Genomic DNA, 22547 nt, shown 5'->3' with positions numbered 1-22547 from the left:
TCATTACACAAAATATTTTTGTTTTATGAATTAACCACATTTACCATATTTTATTGTCTGTGATTCCCTTTATTTACTCTAAGCAATTACACATTATTAAATTAAATAGACACTTCAAATAAAATATTAAATTATGTTGACGGTGCAATTAAATATTGCACACAATTCTGTGCAATGTTGAATAGAAAATCTCATCAAATTAAGTATATTTGCTTTACTTTTTAAATACATAAAAAGCTATTGTATGTAATTGTGTTTATTCATTCATTCATTTAAAGAAGTTTCATATTATTATATTAAAATAATACTTGAAATGAAAAATTAAATTGAGTTAGTAATACAAAGGTGCATGCAATTAAGTTGAATAATGAATAGAAAATTTCATTACATAAAGAAGTCAATTACCCAAATAAATTGTCATTCACTTATATTTCTTATTATTCACTTTAAGTAGTAACGTATTATTAAATTAAATGAATATATTATATGAATGTCATTTGCTAGAGTTTAAATACAATTCTCATTAAATAGAGTAGTTTTTAATCATCAATTATATACATAATGCACTAAAAAACCGCGGTTCTTTTCGGTTCTTTTCCCTTTAGGAAAACCCAAAATTCAATTAAAGCTGTTATCTGTGATTACTAATCTTTAATAAAATAAGTTACGTATTATTGAATTAAATAAATTTTTTATATAGAATATTAAATTATGTTTATGCATTTTAATAAAGCATAACAAGTTTGTTAAATTTGTTATTAAATACCTTAAAAACTACTTTTACCAATTTTCGAAATCAATTGCCATTTCATTATATCATCTATCATTCGCTTTATTCACTCTTATTAAACAACTTTGGCAAGTTGTCACTTCTTTGGGACATTAAGCCAGCTAGAACTACCAATTAAGCCAATTTGCATTGAATGCAAAAAAGTTGTGGAACATCTCATAAGAAGAGAGCTGTCAAATGTCTGAAGCCTGAGCTGATGGAACTAATGAAACGCCATTCGCTTTACGCACCACAGAGTACTGCAGCATAAAAAGAGGGAGATCAAAAAAGAGTAAGAGACTGGGGAGAGTGAGGGACGGGGTAGTGAGGGAGGAGGGAACTCTGCAATCAGCTTTCTCGCACTGAAAAGCTGAACGACGCTCAACGCTGACACTTAAAGCCGACAAGTTAAGCGCGTCGCATATGGCAGGATTGGCAGGATGCGGCAAGGATGCCGCGTCTCTCCGCGCTTCGCGTTGTGCTGTGCTGTGCGTTGCCCATTAGCATCAGGAAACCCGGTTCGGGAGAGACGGACTCCACTTGATGTCACTCCCATGCCACGCCAGAGTCAAAAGCTCTGTCGGATGCGGGTGCCGTTGCCGTTGCTTCTGCTGCTGCTGCTGTTTGTAGGCTGGACTTGTGCTTTGTGACTGTGCGGCACGTTTTGTCAAGCAGCGTCGTTAGCCAGCGGCTGTGGCACGGCCCCATGCAGTGGCAGGCAGTTGTTGCAGTTGCCGTTGCAGCAGCAGCAGCTGCGGGCTAAAGCGGCGCACGCTACGTATACGTAATATTCAATTGCTGGCAAACGAGCAAAGGACGCGGATGAGGATGAGGACGAGACTGAATGTGCATAGTTAGTGATAAACTGCTTTGGCACGGAAATGGCCCTGGAAATAGAAATGATGTCGAGTGTGTGCTCGTGTGCATAAAAAGGCCAATTAGACGACAGATTCAGATACAGATAGAGATACAAATACAGCTGCAGATGCGAGTACAACTACAGCAGTCGCTGCAGCAGCGACTTCAGCTACAACTGCGCCTACAACTGCCACTACAAGTACAACTATAACTACAACTACAACTGCAGATACAGATACAACTACATTTAGCTGCAGATACAAGATACAAATGCTTGCACAGCGGCTGCTGCCACAGGCACGAGTGGCAAGTGACTGTCAAATTTACGAGTGCCGAAAGCCTTGACTGCTGCTGCTGCCTAACTTTGGCTACTTGCAACGCCAAAAGCAAAGGATATCATTACGTCGTGCTACAGGAATTCACAACTTATGCTTAAGATACTTGTCTTCTATTTATATCCGGTACCCATAGGGCAGAAGGGTATTATAACTTTGTGCCTTCAGGAACTATACGAGTATGTAACAGGCAGAAGGAGGCATAAGCGAGTCTATAAAATATATATATTCTGGATCAACGTCAAAAGCCGAGACGATATAACCATGCCCGTCTGTCTGTCCGTCTGTCCGTATGAAACACTAGATCTCAGAAACTATACGAGATAGACATAAAATTCTTTTTCAACAGCGTTTATAATTTTTGCACGCAATTCAAGTTTGTTTTCAATTTTTGACACGCCCACTTCCGCCCCCGAAATTCGATAAACATCGAATAACAAGTTTTTGGTACATCCAATAATATTTTTTTTATTTATTTATTATACTAAATCTAATATTTAATACTACATTTAATAGAAAAGAGAGTACTGGCTGCTTTCGACTCACAATAGTATGTTATAGTCTTGATGATTGCTGAAAATTTGGTTGCGATCAGATGAAAATGGTATAAGTCATTTAAGAAATATTTTTGTATGACAAAAAATGCCTACTTTTATCGGGTCTTAGTTGCCTTGGCTGACAATCTGGTATATTTTATGGTATATTTTAAGCGCAGTACCATATGTGCTTATCAATTTAGTATAGGTTCAGAATATCGTTGTATTGAAAATGGGTAACGCGTATCTCACAGTCGAGCACACTTGATTGTGCCTTTCTCACTTCTTTTTTTTTTTTTGTTGGTGTGTATGCGCAACTTTAAATTAACTTTGCTTGCAGGGAAATGAAATAAGTTACATGCTTGTAGCATTCAAGTGGTTTGTCAGTCAAACACACACATATACGAATATGTATTTAGATGTGTGTGTAATATCTGCATAGCTTTAGATAGCTGCGCATCGCGTAATCAAGAAGTTTTAAATGCATCATAAAAAACTTTTTCCATGTGCAATTTGAAAACTTGTTTTAGGCATCGCCTACATTTATGATGTACGAGCATATGCCACGATTTATGCACAAACTCCTCCTCCTTCTCCTCCTCTCTCTCTTGCTCATATCCTCTTGCTGAGCACTTTGCTCGCACATATTTATGACTGTGTATATGTTGTTCTCTATCTTATGACAACGATAGCGACTTGAGCACTTGAAGCTGTCAGGTGCAAGGCAAAAATAACGAAACTAGCAAATCACAAAATACATTTGACGCTTAAACAGCGGGAGATTTATCCAGAACTGTCGGCGACAATAAAAATGCTACAAAGCACAAGATGAAGATCGCTAAAGAATTGTTTGCTCGACTTGATTATACTATATTAAATTATAAGAATGGATATGAGTAGAAAAAAAAATGTTTCAGAAATTAAAAGAACTGCTCAACAAATTTTTCTTTTCAAATTCATTCCTTTAAGACAAAGACTATTGCAAAAGTACAATAAATAAATTCTAAAGACGGATAAATTAAATAAATCAAATCACTTTATTATTCAAATTAAAAGAACTGTTGAAGTTATTCTTTATCAAAATGATTCCCCAATGGCAAAGCCCTTTGTACTATTAAAATAATTGAACTTAAAGATCATTTTGAAAAAATTCTTAAAATAAAAACAATGAGCAAAGAATGCACACCAAAAAAAAGTATATAGAAAGAAAAAACGTGTTAAAATCAAAAATAAAATACTCAATTCAAATTTTATGATGCCAAAATTGAACACAGAAAGTTTAATCTTAAATCAAGATGCAAAAATTACGCAAAAAATCTAGATTGCCCAATCTTGAAATTTATGATTATAATGTTGTTACGGGAATATAAAAATCTCAAAATTTAACCAAGAAGGCAAAATCTTAAATCAAGTTCAAACAATCTGAAATGTAAATTAAAAAAACAAAATTATTTTGTGTTGGCTTATTTGTAGAAAAAAAATATGCTTTAAAAATTGTAATTAAAGAGAATTCTTTAACAGAAAAAAAAGTCATTTTATTTAATATAATCCTCCACTGAATGCAACTGCTGTCTATCATACTCCATCACTTCAAACATGGTGTCAGTATAAAAACGCGTAAAAATATTTATGAGTGCCTAAACAGGCAAGCGACTTTCAATAAACCAAGTGCATAAATCTAGCCACCTCTCTGACTGCCTCTCACCTGCCTCACGTTTCTCTCGCCTAGACTCACCTGTTTCTATGAATACATACGATGTTTACAAGACGCATCTCATCGCATTTGGCGCCCACAAAAGTTGGCTAATGTGTTTCGTTCACGTTGGCGCTGTTTTGGCAGACGTAGCGCAGTCATGTCCTTGGTCCTTGAACTTGTAAACGCGCCACCCCTCGGAGCACTTCAAATAGTCATGTGTGTGTGCATTATACATTATACATAATACATTATATGCTCCCAGACAGACGCCAAATCTCATCTCTCTCCTCCTTTCTTTTCTGTGCTCCAAATAAAGAAACCCAACGAAATTCTGATACATAAATTACGAGTAAGTCGACTGGCTCATGTTACTTTTATTGACAGTTTCGGGGCTTTACGACTACATCTAGATCAAATGACAAGGTGCTCCTACTTTCTTAGCCATTCTTTTTCAGCCAGTCAGCCAGCTCAAAGTCAAAGTTGAGTTCTGTTTCTCATTTCTATAGCCCATTGATAAGATTTGTTGTGCCCAAATTAAGTGCAGCTCCTGGAGCGACCATAAAATTTCAATTATGCCAAATTGCAAAAACACACAATGCGATCAAGCGAGGCAGCAGACAGGCAGACAGACAGAGAGGGAGAGAGGGGGAGAGGGAGGGAAAAAAGCTGAGTGAAATGTCATAAATACAATTAAGATTCAAGTGCATCCTGCGGCGCTGACATTTAAATTTAATTTGCAAAAACATTGCACGTACTCGCTTAATGCTTCATCTGCAATCTGCGAGCTCCAATGACAGCAGCATAAAATGATTAAATGATTATGTATATAATTATACATAAATCATTGAATATTTTATAGCTGAAGAATATTTTAATAAATTCGTACTTTTATTTTAAAAACTATATTTTTTTATTTGGTAATTCTTAAACATCAACTGCTTTAAATTTAAATATAATTTCAATTCAGCGAAGAAAAATTTTGTAAATTTATTTCTTTATTATTTCATATACTCGTATTTCGAAATCTATTTAACCAGCAGTCAATGTAGGCATTTACATAATTACATAAACTTGTAATCTCTTTTCGTTTATAAAAAAGTAAAATATATACTATATATATAGATGTGAACCTTGAAATAGCAGTGCTTACGACTTACGCGTTTTAAATTGAAAAATAGTAGCTTTGCAGCTTCGAGAAAAAATTAGTTATAATAGCTTAATGTATCAATGTGTTAATTGTGGGTAACTCAATATTTTAGCAAAAATGGAAAGTAGCAAAAAAAAAAAAAAAAAAAAAAGGATTATGATTTTTTGTAAAAGTGGTGAGAGAAAAATATAATAAAATTAATCATTCTAAGATTAATAACTTACAATTAGGATTTCTAATAATTTATACTGAATTGTGATTAAAAAGTGTGCTTTAGCAATCGTTTTTACTATCTAGCATAGAAAAATAAAATGGATTATTTATATATATTTATCTATATTTTTCTTTCAGCTATCAAAATAACTTTCTGTAAGATTAATAAATAAGTTAGACAATCAATTAAATTGAGATTGAAATGCTAAGTTCAAAAGTTTATCTGCCTTAATACTCTGATTGCTATTCAATGATTAGGAATTCAAAAAACTTGAAAATGTAATGAATGAATTGTGATAAAGGTGTGTATTTTTAAAGACAAAACTTGTCATCATTTATTTTTTACGGTACTGTTGAATATGATTATTTAAATTTATAATGATACTATAGATTACAACAACTTTACAATCTATTAAAATCAATTAAACAGTTATTGAAAAGTGCAATTCAATGGTAGCAACTGGTAATTAATTTATCTTGCATTCTTAAGCATTAATTAAATTACAATATTTTATGAAAAATCAGATTTGATTTATTATTCCAAATCTGCTGCTTCAGTTTGTTTTATTGCAGTTAATGAAAATTCACAATTTTGTTCGCACAGAGAAAAAGTGAAGCCTACTTCTAGGCATCACTTCGTCTGTGTGTGAGTGCGTGTGTGTATCTAACGTTCATGTATGTGTATAGCACGTGTGTGTGTGTGTGCTGGTGTATGGCTCTGTTGTGAAGTGAGCTTAGCGTTGTCAATTACACACATCCGCCTCTTAAACCTCTGTCGAGTCCTGGCATCGAAGCTGAAGCTGGAAGCTCAGACCGAGAGGAAGAGACTTGAGTGAATCGAGTGAGTGCCTGGAGCTGAAGTGATTCCCAGAGGCAGCTGCATCTTTTGTTATTACACTTTGATGGGCGGCTGTCAGAATTTGAGCACATAATTAAATTAGACTGCACTTATCAGAGCTCTAGCTCGAGCTCTTTTCCTCTACCTCTCTGTCCGCTCTTTGTCTTCGTTGGCGTCTTGGATGTGGATGTGGATGTCAAATGCATTGCTCTCCATGGTGGTGGCACTTGCCGCATTGTTTCTCTTTTAAAATATGCTCGAGCACGCCCAGCGAGCAAGCGAAGAGGAACAGACCAGAGCAGACCTAGTCGAGTATCGTTTGCCCATGGCAATTGACCCACTTCGCCTGGCGTCTGACAGCTTCAATTGTTTGGCATTGGCGCCACTTTCACTTACCTAATTAAGCGCCCGCTCTCAACGCGGCAACGGTCGTCGGTGCGGCAACCTTGCTTCAGCATAAATAAATGAAAAATTAATTCATTTGCAGCATCCGCTTGCCTCGTTCCGTTTTCCTCTTTCCGCTTTCCGATTGCCGCTTGCCTCACTCGCCTCACTTGCCTCCTACTCAATGGTATGCAAAATACAAAATGCAATGATGTCATTTAAGCCAATTTCAAGTTGTCCTGGCTTAAACTCTGTCACCTCCCCACCCAACGTTCCCGTTCTCTTCTCCACCTTCCACTTGTGCCTCCTCTTGCGCTCGTTAGCGGTAATTTAATTCCAACAGGATAAATGCAACTGATGCATGCCTCGGGCTTGGCATTTAATTGCCAGGCAACAACAAGTCTTCTGATAATTGTGCAGAAATATGATAACTACAAGAGAAATGTGCTTTTAATCTTTGCTCTCTCTCTCTCACTCTCTCTCTGTCTCAAATGATATTATTCAAGCATTTCAATTAATGCAACAGCAAACAATAAATATATGAAAAGTAAGCTGAAGGCAGTCTCAGTTTAAAGACGCAGATGCAATAAATCATGGGGAATTAAGCTCTACTCACGATGCTCTTCTTAGACACAAGTTAGAGTTATTCATGCGAACGTGTGTGTGCATGATTAGCTACTTCAAGCTAGTGCCGAGTTAAGCACCAGCAACTGCACACACAACTTTTACGATCCAATCAAGCGTGGACATAAAAATAAACGCTGTCCCAGCGAAAAATGAAGTCACAGCCCACGGGAAAGCGCAAACCAAAACTCTTAAGTCCCAAACTACAAATGGATATTTCGGCCAACGCATAAACGCAAAAAAAATAAAGCTTATGAGAAAGCAGCGTTTGACGTTGACCGACTTGCAAATACCCATTGTACAGATATTAAATATAATTATTTAATTGAATGTAAAGTTATAAATTGTCATCACAAATAAGTTTTATATGCTCTATAACTTCTTATTATTACATTGCCACTTTGATCTCAGATCGTTTCATATGAAATTCTGATGGTAGAAGAATTGTTCCTTTGATTTTCATATTCGATATGATTATTCTTTTAAAGAAATAAATATATTTTTTTGGAAAATGTAATTGCTCTTAGAGGTTTTTGAATTGATAAGCGAATGGAATATGCTAAGCTATGTCATTGCAATTGCGAATTTTAATAATAATAACAATAATCAATAGTTTCATCATCATCAGGTTGAAACTATTGATGAGAAAGTAAATTTTCATAAAAATTTTTTACTCTCAAATCAATGCGATATTATTGACATACATATTTACTATTTACCATAAACTAAAACAATTTTAAAAATAAATAAAGTTTATTCTTATAGGAAAAGCAAAGAAACGAAAAACAAAAAATTAAAGATATTTTATCCTAAAACAGAAAAAGTTTCTAATATGAATCTTAGCTTAGAACTTTTTCTCTTAGGTTAGTGATAAGATGAATTTTAGGAACTTTTTTCTTAGGTTAGAGCTAAGATGAATTTTAGGAACTTTTTTCTCTTTACCAAAAATTAGTAAATTCAGAGCTAAGATTGATTTTAGGAACTTTTTCTGTTATGGGATAAAATATATAAATTCTTTCATATTTTGTTTTTCGTTTCGTTTATTAACGTTTTCTTTTCTATTTATTTTTTTGTTTTTCGGACGAACTTGTTCATTTTTGCGATTATTTTAAAACGGACATATAATTCCCAAATATCTCTTAGCTTTAATTTAAGTACTTATCAAGAGTTATAATATAAATCTTTATTTAAAATAAAAAGATGTTTTGGTAAGTGTTTTTTATTTCAAGCGAATTACCCATACTCTATTTATTGGACTGCTATAATCGGTTCTTCTATTTTATTTAATTTATTTAATAGAGCATATCCTTTTCCGTCTATCATCTTTGCCATTTCAATCCGGGTATTGAAACAGAAAAACAGCGCAATAAAATTTAGAGAAAGGCGAGGAACAAGCAGAACATAAAGCAGATGAACTGAAGCAGATGACTGCCACTTCCCCTTTGGACTCAATGAATTACTTTGGTCGCTGTTGTTGTGTATCTCCTGCACACCGTATCCTCTATGTGCTGTGTGCTGTATCCTGCTGCCTGTCACCGGCTAATGGTCAGCGTCATTGCCATTCCCGTTCCCATTCCCATTCCCATTCTCTTTCTCGTTTCGAGTGTGGTGGCGCCACAGGCTGACAGGCCACTTGAAAGGGTGTGAAATCCATGGGCGAGCAGCAAACATCCAACACACTCTGGCACACGCACACGCACTTAGTGAAAACAGAGACATAAGCGTCTTATTAGATTTTCGTGTGTATTTTGGGTGTAAGCATAAGTGCAAGCGAGTACTTCGGTACTTCGTCTTCTCCAATAAGCACGACGATCCGCACGCCCCCAAAACAACTTCATTAGGGTCCAAGCACAAACAGTCTGTCCCACATATACACACACACACACACAAGCACACTCACACACACAGATACATACAGAGAGCTTATTGTTGGGCCTACGCTAATCTTAAGGTTCGTTTTTGGCAGCTGCTAAACTCAACTGTGAAGTACATTAATTTCGAGCTTAGCAGGCCAAAGGCAATAAATCTTCTTGGCTGCGAAGGACATGCGCAGTGTGCCCGATTTCAGACCCCCTCCTCCACATTTATGGCTAGTTGCCTCAACAAATTGAGTCTCAATCAATGCAGCATGCAACAGCAGGAGCAGAGCCACCACAAAAGTACCGAGAAGCAGCAAAATTAATTAGTGCAACAGCAACTGAGAAAAACTCAGTTCGACATTTCGTGCAACAGTCGAGTGAAAGGTCAGAAAAAGTGGTGCAACAATTGCCAGAGCAAACAGTAGAATGGACCAAAACAAATCAAATTATACTGCGAACTGAAGCTGCAACAACAACGAGAAGAACAACGACAAACAACAACGATTGCAAATGAAAGGCACTCTCAACTTTTGGCCTGTCCAACAGCAACAGCAGCAGGAAGTGAGAGTTTTTCGGAAAAGAAAAACAAGTGAAAAGCTGACTGGCAAACCCAACCAGCAGACAGTCGAACAACATTTGCAAATGAAACTGAATTCTCATTCTCATTCTCATTTTGTCCAATGTGAAGGCGTCAATGGCCACAACACAACACAAAACAACCGAACACAACAGAACTCGAATGCATTCGTTGAATGAGGGGCAAAAAAAAAAGTGGTTGATGTTGTCGCAAGCAAATTGCCTTTCATGTGAAAAATTGCAATAAGAAGTGAGTGCGAATCATCTGTAGAATGACGAGGAAATATCCTGGAATTAATTATATGCACTGCTTTGCAATAAAAGCAAACTTCAGTGCGTATTGTAACTTTAGGGTATTCGAAGCACTTCGAGTGCAAATTCAATTAGTTAAAGTTCGTTTGCAAGTTGCAACAAGTCATCGGCAAAACGATTAGTTAAAAGCACCGACACTCTGCGATTTGAAAGTTAAAGAAAACTGTTTAATTAAATGCGTATACGTAATAGGTTGCTCATACGCCGTGGGGCACACTCAGTTATTTAAGCGTCAGCACATTCTAGAGGTAGCTCTAAATACATATTTGGCATTCACATAGACACACACACACACAGTCAAGCTGCTTGTGAGATTTATATCGTTGGTAAATCTTTCACAATTTAGTCTAAAGCATTTGCGCTTTGTTTGTGCTTGTCTCTCGTTTGTGTGACTGCTTGCCCGTGTGTGTGTGTGTGTATTACCAGTATTTACATTTCACTTATACCACAAAAGCCGTCAAAGGTTTCTAAATTTCATTCCGCTTCAAGAGCAGCAATGCACTTAAAATGCAGCGCCAGATGTTTCGCAAATGAACAAAGTCGCATATATACACAGAAGTATTTCAACTATCTTTTATATATGTTGATATGCAAACAACTGAGGTAAAACGTTAGCAAGATACATTTAATGTCCGTTTTTCTAACACATCATGTCTTTGTTTGCTCTTTTAACTTTTATTATATCACATGTGAGATATATAGTATAAATATTTTATTTGACTTTTTCTTGCAATTGCACTTTATATTTCATCTTTCAATTTAAATGTGTTTTCGAAAATTATAAAAGTTGCAGATTTCATCTAAATGGCATTTTGACCGAATTTTCACAACTTCGCTTTGACAATTTTATCACATTTCGCCATCAAAGTGTAGCAGCAAATGAAATCAACTGGTGAATGGCCCTATGCATTATTAAAAATTTTATGCTTGCTGTACTCTTGAAGAGCATAAAGCGTCTATTAAATAAAATGTGTTCAACAAGCTGACGTGTCTGCATAAAAAATGTATTTAATGTGATTATTATTTGAGTACTTTGACCTAAGGAGAGTCATTTTACGCATCATGATTTATTATAATGTGCTTATATTAGAGTGTATTCAAGCTTGCTAAAAAAAAACAAATTAAAATATGAATAAATATTGCGAAATATTGTAGTTGAAAATAAATTAAACATCATCCATAACATTTTCTACTACGTCGCAGTTTAAGATCTCTTTTTTGAAAACTAAAAATATTAATAAATAATAACTATTTTTGAATAGGCAAAAGGATTCATCTCCGAACATATAAAGTATACTTAATCAGCGTCAACAACAGAGACGACTTAGTTATATTCGTCCGTCTGTCCGTCTATCCGTCCGTCTGTCTGTCCGTCCATCCATATGAACACCTATATCTTATAAAATATAATAGAGGGGAATATAATTCTTTTTCGACAGTCCCACTTCGGCCCTCGCAAATTAACAAAAATCGAATAACAAGCGTAATTTTGAAGCTAGAGTCATTTTGGTACATACAATAATAACTAAAGTTTTTATGATTCCTGAATTTGGTTGCGAAAAACGCCCACTTATGGTTCTTAGTTCCTTTGGCTGACAATCTGGTATATTTTACACTCTTTTTCTTAGTTGTTTAATATTTCATTACTTAAGAAATCTTCTCAATTTTAAATATTTAGCAATTGTTCATACTAATGTTGTTGCTTCAACTTTTGAATTACTTTTGTGACTTACAACAAACATAACTTTTGGAATTAATTCACTGACTTGCAACAACAAAGCACTAACAAATTACATTATTGGCTTTAACTGCGTTAGACACGCCTGAAGCAGTCAGGCACACAAATAGTATATGATTTCTTAATCAATTATATCAATTAAGTATGAATATTCATCACAAGGCAGTAAATTCCACGCGTGTGTGTTTGATATGAGTTAAAGATGCGTTATCAATGCTCATTCATTAGACTCAACCTCTTTGTGTGTGTGTGTGAGTTAACTTTCTCTTTGGCTTTTATCATTTCAATCAAATGAATGTATTAAATTGTTCGTCTTGTCTGCCACACACACACACACACACACACAGACACACGCATAAACAAACAGAAACGCACATGTATTCGAGTTGTTTTCTCTATTGTTTAGTTAAGGCATTACGAGGCACATTGAAGTAGGAAACGAGGTCGTTTTGTGGCACGTTTTGCCATTAGACGAAATCATTTTCTTTAAATTTGATATTTAATTGAGCGCAGTAAATAAACAGAACAGACAACGGCAGCTGGCCGAACATGAAACACTCTTTCAATCATTGCAAACGCAATTTAAGTTTAATTCTTAGCACAGTGCGTACTAGAAGTGAGCGACCCACTCAGTAGTGTGTGTGCTTTGCCCTTTTTGATTGCTCGCTGAGCTCATTTGGCATTCTTTTTAAGCTGTTCCCGTGCTCAACTAAGCGACACACACACATACAGACTTTCAAATGTTTGTGCGTTGTTCTCTGCCCAGCCACAATTTCAAAGTCAATTAAATACGCTCTCGTTGTCTGTGTTTTATCTGTTTTGTGTTGCATACTTTTGAGCATTTAGAAAAATATTACGCATACGCTACGTATGCACTGAAGGACTTGTACTTGTGTGTCGTCATAATGCAAAGAGACCGAGTCTGGTTGGCTGGCTGGCTGACTAAAGCCACTTCCGGCTAACGGATGTGGCAAAGCAGCCTTCTCACTCATTCTCCGCTCTCCGCGCTCCCCTCATCGCTTCCGGCTGTAAATTGCAATTTAATGCGCTATTATTAGACAAAATGCATGACAAGTGATTCAATTAGCTCAAGTCGCACAACAATTGATGTCAACTGATGCGTGCCCCGACTGAGTGTTTGGGTGTGAGAGTGTCTCTTAGTATGTGTGTGTGTGTGTGTGGGCGTTACACAACACTGGCAGGCAATCAGGCGTCATTAAAGTCAATTGCAGGATAACGAACGCGCTTTTAATGATTTTCCATTGTGTTTTCGATTTGCATTTGCATTTTGCGCCCACTCCAGCTGCTGCTGCTGCAACTATTTGTGGCATGCAACGGCCACTGATGCTGATCATTTCGCTGACGCATTTAAGCCTTATCCGACTGACCGCCTGTCTGTCTGACCCACTTTTCTCTTCAGTCTCGCAACTAGTAGCACAATTTAATATTAAAATTTTCATAAATATTCAGCACGTTTCGGCGCACAGCTTGACTGTGTTTGCAAGTGTGTGTGTGTGCGAGTGTGTGTGCGAGTGTGTGTGTGTGTTTGAGTGTGTGTTTCCATCGCTGCACGTTTAGCGCGCATTTTTATACCCGCTTCTCATAGGGTAAAAGGGTGTTACAACTTTGTGCTTGCAGGAAATGTATGCAACATAAATTCGAATAATTACCGTCATTTTGAAGCTAGAGTAGCGATTTTTAGTCCACCAATAACTAACAAAAATGTTGTAAGTAAATTTGGTTACGATCAGATCAAAATTGTTGCTGATAATTTGGTATGTTTAGTACTCTATGGTATATTTCAAATGTAGTACTATATCAATATACCAAATATAGCTCTCGGTATATATTAGTATATTGCAGTATATTAATTTGGTATATTTTAAGAATAATATCGTACTATATTACACTTATTCAAAAAGGGTCGCGGGTATCTCAAAGTAAATCGAAGAAAATTGAAGGGATCTTAACTTCTTTGGCTGATTATATGGTATCTTTAATACTCTGTGGTATATTTGAAGCGTAATACCATATCAATATACCAAATGTAGACTTAGATAACTTTTATAATTTTTGCAGTATATTAATATAGTATATTTGAAATGTATATCAATATATCAAATATAGTTTTCGATATATTTTTTAGTATTTTTGCGGTATATTTATATATTGTGTTCTGAATGCTTTACTATATAAATATACTAAATAATAGTCTTGGTATATTTTTTGTATTTTACAGTATATTGGTTTGGTATATTTTAAAATTAATTCCGCATTCTTTTCCGCTTATTCAAATTGGGCAGCAGGTAACTTAAAGTCGAGCACACTTGTCTGTAGCTGTCTTACATGTTATTTTTCAATTGGATTTTTTCTGTTTTGCGCTTGTACTTACCACAAAACTACCGGAAATTGAGAAGTTCGCGTGTGTGAAAGAGAGAGAGAACTGCGTGTGTGTACTCTAATTTGGCATATTAATTAACAATTTCATTAGAGCGCACATCGAATTGGTCGTCAAATTGAGTTTTAATTAAATTGTGCATAATTATTGTTAAGTACGCGCACACACACACACACACACACACACACACACACGTAATCAGCTTTCAATGTAATTAATGAGTTTTTAGTTGAAAATAAATTTTCCTGTAATAATGACATGACGATGGTGGAGCCTGGGAAGGGAAGGGAAAGGGGCTGAAGCATGTGCCTGGCATTTTCAAAAATTTCAGTACACAACAACATATTCACACACATGCATACACTCACTCACACACACACACATGACAGCTGGCAACAGAGCTCATTAAATGCTTTACATGAGATCTCCTCTTTCTGCCTCTCAACTTGACTCCTCTTCACCTCCCTCCTCTTGATGCCTTTAGCTCTTCACATGTAATTTGATGCTCTGTCTCCGCTCAAAAGTCAAGAGCGGCAAACAGTTTTCCATGAAAGTCTTTAATTTATGCAAATTTTGCGTGAGTGTATGTGTATGTGTGTGGGTGTTATGCCATATGATTCATTGTGTGTACGTGTGTGTGAGTGTAAGTGTATGTATATATGTATGTGTGTGAGTACTTATGCCTGCGAGCCTCATCAATTTTCCATTGACACAAAGAAAATTTCGTACACGAACTCGTATTTAAGTACATTTCCGACACAAACCAACCAAATGAAAATCAGCTCAAATTTTCACCAAATAATGGGAAAAATCTACAAAAAAACCTCACTATAGAGGCTATAAACTAGAGCTTCTTTCTTGTGGCAAACAGACCATGCCAAATGGAAACCAATCAAACCGCATTCAACAAAATTGATAGGAAAATTCGAGAGCAAAAAACCAGAGTTAACAATCGATTGAATTAAAGAGTAAAACAAAAAATAGTAAAAGCAATAATAACTGGAAAATTTTATAGTAAAATGTAAGTAAATATAAATTTTATTTAATTAAAAAAAAAACAAAAAATTTGTTTACTTGTAATTTAAAAATTGGAAGTTATCCCTACAAAGCTTAAAGATTAAAAGTTGATGGAAATTATTTTCCTCTATGATAATAGTAAGTTCTTGTGCAGCTGCATTAGTGAATAATTCTTAATGGAACTATTAATTAGAAAACTAATTAATTTGCAATGAACTGCAACAAAAGGAGAAACACGACTCATAATTCCAAATAAGTTAAAGTTTGCATTAACATCTCTTCTTAATCCTACTTCATTTTAAGAGGTATTTGCTTCGTCTACATTTGTGCCTAAGCATCATCAAAAAATACTCGTTTGCAACTTGAAAGTTGGCTTTCGTCCCAAATCTCTACCAGCAGTGTCTGTAATTAGAAATTAAGTTGATTTTGTGTTCATTTTGGTGCTGTGGAAAGCCTCACAAATCCCCTTGGATAAGGCGCTGTGGCAAGTCAGCGTGTAAAACGCTGTCTGGGATTAAGCGTAACTTTTGAGTGGTATTAAAAAACAGAATGAAAGAAAAGTATCGTGTTTTTTTTTGGCTGGTAAGGCTCAACAGAACAGCGGCCAATTTTCATCAATATTCTATGTAAGCCAACGAATGCAATGGAAATTAAAACTGTTGTGTTATAGAAATAAAACGAATCTCACTTCTTTTCAACGACAGCAACAAAATTGTCTTTTGTTTTGTTTACGGCAGAGCTTAGTCCCAAAACTAACCATGATTAATGAACTAGATAAATAATATGGGACTGCGACTGAGACAGCAATACACAATAAGAGAGAGAGAGGGAGAAATACTGAATTGGACATCGAGAAAAAAGCTTTGCTCTTATCTTATCATAACATTTGAATGCACACCTTTCCTAAAACAGCACTCATGACTAACCACATTAATGGGGGCGATGAGAGGAAGTGAATTTTATTGTGAGCATATGTTCAACAATTTAGGAATTGAGCAGATGGAACTTGGAATTAACAGAAAGTGTAAGAAGAAGAGGCATAAGAAAGGAAGGAACTGAATAAAAGTTGGTATAGAAACAAGTATTCGGTATTGTTTTGTAAGTAGTCATCTCAAATGGATATTTAAATATTTAAATTAATTTTAATTTGGTTGACATTTAGAATATTTTTGTTTTAGTGACCATTCAATATATGTATTTAATATCATTAAGTATAGTTTAAATAACAGCATTTTGTTATTTGATAATTTAATATATTTAAAATTATTGAAAATTGAGTAATCAAAAGCAAAAAAATAAAATAAAATTATTATTATATACTTAATTTATCCGTTTCTTGAATTCTACAAACCAAAGTCATGTTTTAATCAGATAGCTCGAACTTTATGATTGTTATAATGAAAAAAGAATTTGAGTTATTTTTCAAAATAGAAAGCTAGAGCTTTATATATTTTCTATGATATACTAATTCGATAATATAACTTGTAATTTCCCATCAATCATTCTCTGCGACCATTCGATAGTTTCACTCACGCGCCCATCTCTAAGTGGGGCACAAGCCACGAGCTTTTCTGTGTGTTTGCGATAAGATATTGTACTTGATATCTGTGGAAGTGTCGCAGCAAAGAAATTCAACAGCGATTTGTCAGCTAACTGTGCAGTGTGGTAGTCAACACGTTCCCAGAAAGAACTCCCAAACTCCATGACGATGACAAGAGCCGCCACCACAAAAAGACTGAACTTTGCACCAAAATTCATAAGTGGATTGCTGTTGCTGCTGCTGTTGCTGTTGGATGGCATACAAACGGAGCAAATCGATGCGAATGATGAGGAAGTGGATCGCTTCTGTTATCCCGCCAAGTATAAGAACACACGACTCTCCTGTGAGTGCAGCAATGTAAGTGCCGCACCATGGGGCATGCGTGCGTTGCACATCGATTGCAGTTACAAGGACTTCAAGGCCGAGGATCTTACGGGTCTGCTGCCACTCTACATTGATACCTTGGATCTGTCGTGGAATGCTTTGGATCGTGCTCCAGTGTTTACCAGCGATAGTCTGCGTCTGCTCAACTTGATGCACAACAACATCAGCTCGATTGCGGCCAACAACTTTGGCAGCTTGACGAGTCTGCGTGAGTTATACTTAAGCTGGAACAGCATTCAGCAGCTGGACGCACAAGCGTTTCAGAGCTTGCCCCATCTGACGGTGCTCAGTCTGGAGCACAACAATCTGCACACGCTGCCATCGCAAATCTTTTCCCCGCTACTCGTGCTGGCTACGCTGGAGTTGTCGTGGAATCGCCAACTGAATCAGAGCATTGGCCAGGATGTCTACACCACCTTTGGCATCAATCAGAAGTTGCAGAAACTCCAGCTGGATGCGTGCAATCTGCAGGAACTTCAACTCCCCAGAACGGCGCCATTGATCGAGCTCTCGTTGCGTCGCAATCAATTCGAGCGTGTGCCCAGCCAGCTGCCCGCATCGCTGCACAGTCTGGACATCAGTGAGAATCGCCTGCAGCATTTGCAGCCGGAGGATACGCGTCATCTGTCCCAAATTCGTCAACTCTTCGTGGAGGACATGCCTCAGCTACGCAGCATCGATGCCCATTCGCTGGCCTCGCTTCATGCGGTGGAATCAATGAGTTTCCAGAACACACGCAGTCTCAACTATATTGATGGCGATGCCTTCGTTTCGGAGAGTGGAAATCAAACCCTGCCGCCTTTGAAATCGATCATATTTCGCGGCACTTTGGTGCGCAGTTTTAATGCCAGTTTGTCGCCGGTTTTTAGCAAACTCACCGAACTGGACCTCAACGGTGTGCCGCTTCATTGCGACTGCAAGCTAGAATGGCTCAAGAATCTGGACATCCAGACCAACGGACGTTGTCTGCTTCCAGCCAGAGTCCGTGGCATGCTCATCTCCTCGGTGCGCCGCGACGAGTTCAGCTGTGAAAAGTGGCCACGTTGGATCTATGGCATTATCATACTCGGACTGATTGCCCTTTGTGCCGCTGGCGTCTATCTGATTGTCATGGGTCTCCGACCACATCGAGGTGTCACAATGCGACGGAAGGTTGGAGCGGGCAGTCCTTATGCTCGTGTCACCATCGAACCCAATCGCCAGGAGAACGTACATTAAGCTCTTTAACTTATATTACCTAAGTCTGTGTTAGTTTTGTAGACTATATAACTTAAATACATTTTATAAATCAATCTGACTATTCTATCGTAAAACACTATTGGAAATTGTGGCTTATCTATGCCACTTGCTTATCTCTTCACCTGCGATGACTACGCGGCGAATTCATTTTTATAGACTAGCTCTTCTAGATATTCAGTTCAAATTGTAAACAGTGAAATTGCTAAGCTCCATGCTTAATCAGTTTAGTGTTTATGCCAGTTAGTCATAAAAGAAAATGGAATGAAAGCTCATTAGCTAAATACTATATATAACGTTATTTCTCCTCATTTGCTATCAACATTCAGCCCAAACAATAATACCTAGAAGCTTTATTCATAATACCATTTGCAATTGCATTATTGTTGACTGACATTATTTTCGAAATGAAATTGAATTTGCGCATCGAATTTAAATGCAGGAAAAATTTACTTTTATTTATCAAAATATATAAGAGGTTGCCTTTAATATCCGATTGCAAATGACAAATTTTTTGCATAACAAAGCAAGTAAGAAAGCTATAATCAAGTGTATTGAACTGTGAGATAGCCGCTACCTATTTTCAATAAAAGTAAAACACTGCGGTATGATTCTACAAATATACCTATTAAATACTGAATGTAACCTTCGGTATATTTTGTATATTGATATACTATTGTATTCAAAATATTCCTGGATCTACCAAAATATACCATAATGTGCATAAGGTAAAACAGTTAATACCAATAATATACTGAATATAAATTAAATACTGAATATAGCTTTCGGTATATTTTGTATAACGATATTACTTTTACCATAGACATACCAAAATATACCACATTGTCAACCAAATCATTTAATACCAATAAAATACTGAGTACTGGGTATAATTTGTATATTGATATAATATTACCTTTAAAACCAATCATAGATATATTAAAATATACCAGATTTTCATCCAAGGAAATTAGTGCACAGGTGCAGTCGATTTTTTTTACCAAATAAAAATACTCAGTAAGCAGATCAATATGATTAGTACAGCAGCTAAAGTTATCAGAAGCTCATACATAATTCATGAATTTGTTACCATAAGCTAACTATGTTGGCATAGTTTATATATAATATAATTCATTATTAAATATGAACGCAAATGAATTTCCAATATGCTACTGTTAAGCTATTTAATGTGGGTCATCGGTAACGAAATCTCTATCAAACAGCTATTTAAGCTATGATATTGGTTTCTACCTATTTCTATTCTGAACCAAAAAAAAACTTGGTTTTAATAAATACAGGCTATTACTTACGTGGTTATATTATATTATTATTTCATTTAGACCCTATCGAATGAATTCGTGACGTATCAATTGAATTTAGGATTGAAAATTAAACGAATGATGGTAAATTAACTTTAGTTGAATAGAAACACTAGCAATGAAAAGTTGTAACCGCAAACTGTTTGCTGCATCGATTGCCATCATTGGCCTCCTCGGTGTGCAAAGTCAGTCAAATGTCTGTCAGAAGATTGTTGAAGAATCCGCACCCAATTATTGTGAACAGTGGGGTCAAAATCACGTGGCCTGCAATCCCAAAGTAAGTGCTGCAATAATGCATATACATTTACTTTTATTATAATTACGAATTGCAGCAAGGTGACATCAAGTGTGGTAAATCGACTGCTGAGCTTTCGGACATAACGGATCGGATGAAATGGAATATAATAAGACAACACAATACGTACCGCAACATGGTGGCAAAGGGTACCTTTACGCTGATTCCAATTGCGGCACGAATGCTCAAAATCAAATGGGATGAGAATCTGGCTTATGTGGCCAGTCAGGCGATAAGAAAGTGCAATCTAAGCATACCCAATGATCTGATCTATCCAACAACGAATGCCTCAAAGCCAGGCTACAATGCAGCCTATAATAAATATCCCGAGAGCCTTCCTCAGGATGAATTGAAGATCGCAAGCTCACAGATAAAGTCTTGGTTCAATCAGAACAAATATGTTAACGTCCAGGGACTTCGCACTAATAAATCAGCAGCTGGGTGAGTATTTTATTTTAAATGGTATTCGTATGGTATGTTTTGAATGAAGCAGTATATTCATATACGAAATACCGATTTTTATACATTTTAGTATTTTTTAGTGCACTAAATTTGTATCTTTTGCACACTCGACTGTATCTTTCTTATTTTTTTTAATAATATATATTTGTTACTATAATTTGTGTTAGCCAGGAGATTGGCCACTTCAAACAACTGGTGACTGGCTTGAATGATCGCGTGGGCTGCGCAATTCTCAAATATCCCGAAGGTTCGTGGCGCATTCAGTTGATGATTTGTTTATATGGCTGCCACCAGCAGGACAATCAAATGACTTATGCTTTGGGTAAAGTGCCTGGCGATAAATGTCAATGTGGTGCGGATAAAAAGTTCAAGAACTTGTGTGTCAAAACTGAACGATATGGTGACTGTGCTCTCATCAAAGATCACAATCTAGAAGATGCAGATCTGGATGGAACAACAACTACAACTGCTCCGAAAACAACGCGAAAGCACAAACGTTGGAATAATGATCTGCTTGATAAAATGACAGAGTGGGTTTTAGGTCAAGAAACTGCGAAGCTTTAATGTCGGAAATAAGCACAAAATTGTTTATCCCCAGATACCAAGTTGAATATATCAGAATTGTGTTTTTCAATAATTGCTTTCTCTTTCCTTTGATCCTTTCTGCTCTTCAGCATTAATTGTGCACAGCTCCTTACGTAAAGGATTATTTCACAGAAAAGCTATCGTCAGCACACACACACACACAAACACACACAGAAACATATTTGCCTTTGTCGCATCAACAAATATTTAACTACGAGCATATGCAATTTAATTGAATACAGAAATCGACTGTAAACAAATGCCATTCACTGTTTGAGTTCAGTCAATTGTGCGCAAATGAAAGGCAATATTAATAATAATAATAAACTTTTTAATACTGTGGGGCCAATAGTCGTAAATACGCTGCTACAGAAAGTGGCCAATGAAGAAACGTTGGCAGGACGAGGACGTAAGGAAGGAAGGAAGGACACCAATATACCAACCAAGCAAGCCAGGACATCTGGTGAGATTTACGAGCTTGTCGCGACTGGGGAATGCGCATAAATAAATTTTCGATGACAGTATAAAGAACGCCAATTATTAATGCCTGATGTCAGTTTCGCAATTATTGCGATTACGATGGATATCACATAGCATAAAGCACACAGCACTCTGCTGCTTTTCTTCTTTTTGGACGTCAACTTGAAGAGGATGCCATAAATTCGTTTTCAAAATTATAGCCAAAAAGTAGAATACCGCATAGATAAAATATCTGAGTTGATCTCCATGAAATTATCTTTTCTGTTCGCAAGAAACGCAGCGAGACAATGGAATGCAAATTCAAGTTTACGAAGAGGCAAAGTTTGAAGTTTATTTTTATATTTATTATTCGAATGCATTGCAAAGTCTGTCACTCTTATGTACATAGAAGAATTTAAGAATATTATTATTAGTATTATTATTATTGTTAAATGGCTCTTTCTTTACTTTATTCTGAATAGTATATCTATTCTAATTGTCAGTATTATACGCACTCAATTCAAACGGAATTAATTTCTCTTTAGTGCCTTAAGAAAATTTAAATTATAGCAAAGAAATGCGTGAATATAAAATTCGGCATTTTATAGTGCAACGATTTCAAAGCAATTGAATATACTAAGCTACAATTTTAGTATTTGTTTTTAAGAGCTTTGGCTTTAGGAGCAGTATTTGAGCAACTCTTTGCCATTGAAATTGATGACTAGCTTTGCGACAACGAGTAGTTCACATTGTTGGGCGAGCAATTGGCATTCTAAATGTCACATTTGATGCGTTTTTAAACCAAACACAATTCAAACTGAGCGCAAAATTCAACGACAGTTTTATGACGATTTCCAAGTGAGTCGCAGTGTGTGTGTGTGTGTGTCGAGTGTGTGTGGGATGAGTGTGTGGGTAAATAAGGCAGCCCTGGTTGTTGTTTACTCCGAAATGGGCACAGCTTGCATTG

At 36.3% G+C, this 22547-nt stretch overlaps 2 protein-coding genes across 2 annotated transcripts; both read left to right on the top strand.

The window, feature by feature from the left end:
• The first annotated feature begins 16763 nt into the window (after nucleotides 1-16763).
• LOC117570804 (leucine-rich repeat and immunoglobulin-like domain-containing nogo receptor-interacting protein 3) lies at nucleotides 16764-18516 on the top strand. The gene has a single exon (XM_034252660.2). It carries the CDS (start codon nucleotides 17003-17005, stop codon nucleotides 18440-18442), a length of 1440 nt encoding a protein of 479 aa, XP_034108551.1. The 5' UTR covers nucleotides 16764-17002; the 3' UTR covers nucleotides 18443-18516.
• A 1354-nt stretch (nucleotides 18517-19870) lies between these two features.
• On the top strand, nucleotides 19871-21173 carry LOC117568696 (venom allergen 5.01-like). Its single transcript, XM_034249505.2, has 3 exons — nucleotides 19871-20056; nucleotides 20112-20515; nucleotides 20704-21173. Exons 1-3 carry the CDS (start codon nucleotides 19898-19900, stop codon nucleotides 21098-21100), a joined length of 960 nt encoding a protein of 319 aa, XP_034105396.1. The 5' UTR covers nucleotides 19871-19897; the 3' UTR covers nucleotides 21101-21173.
• Nucleotides 21174-22547: the final 1374 nt, after the last annotated feature.

This window comes from Drosophila albomicans, chromosome 3, assembly GCF_009650485.2.
Source record: "Drosophila albomicans strain 15112-1751.03 chromosome 3, ASM965048v2, whole genome shotgun sequence".
Classification (NCBI taxonomy): Eukaryota; Metazoa; Arthropoda; class Insecta; order Diptera; family Drosophilidae; genus Drosophila; species Drosophila albomicans.
The sequence above is the reverse complement of the archived record's forward strand: the minus strand, read 5'-3'. Positions and strand labels throughout refer to the sequence as shown.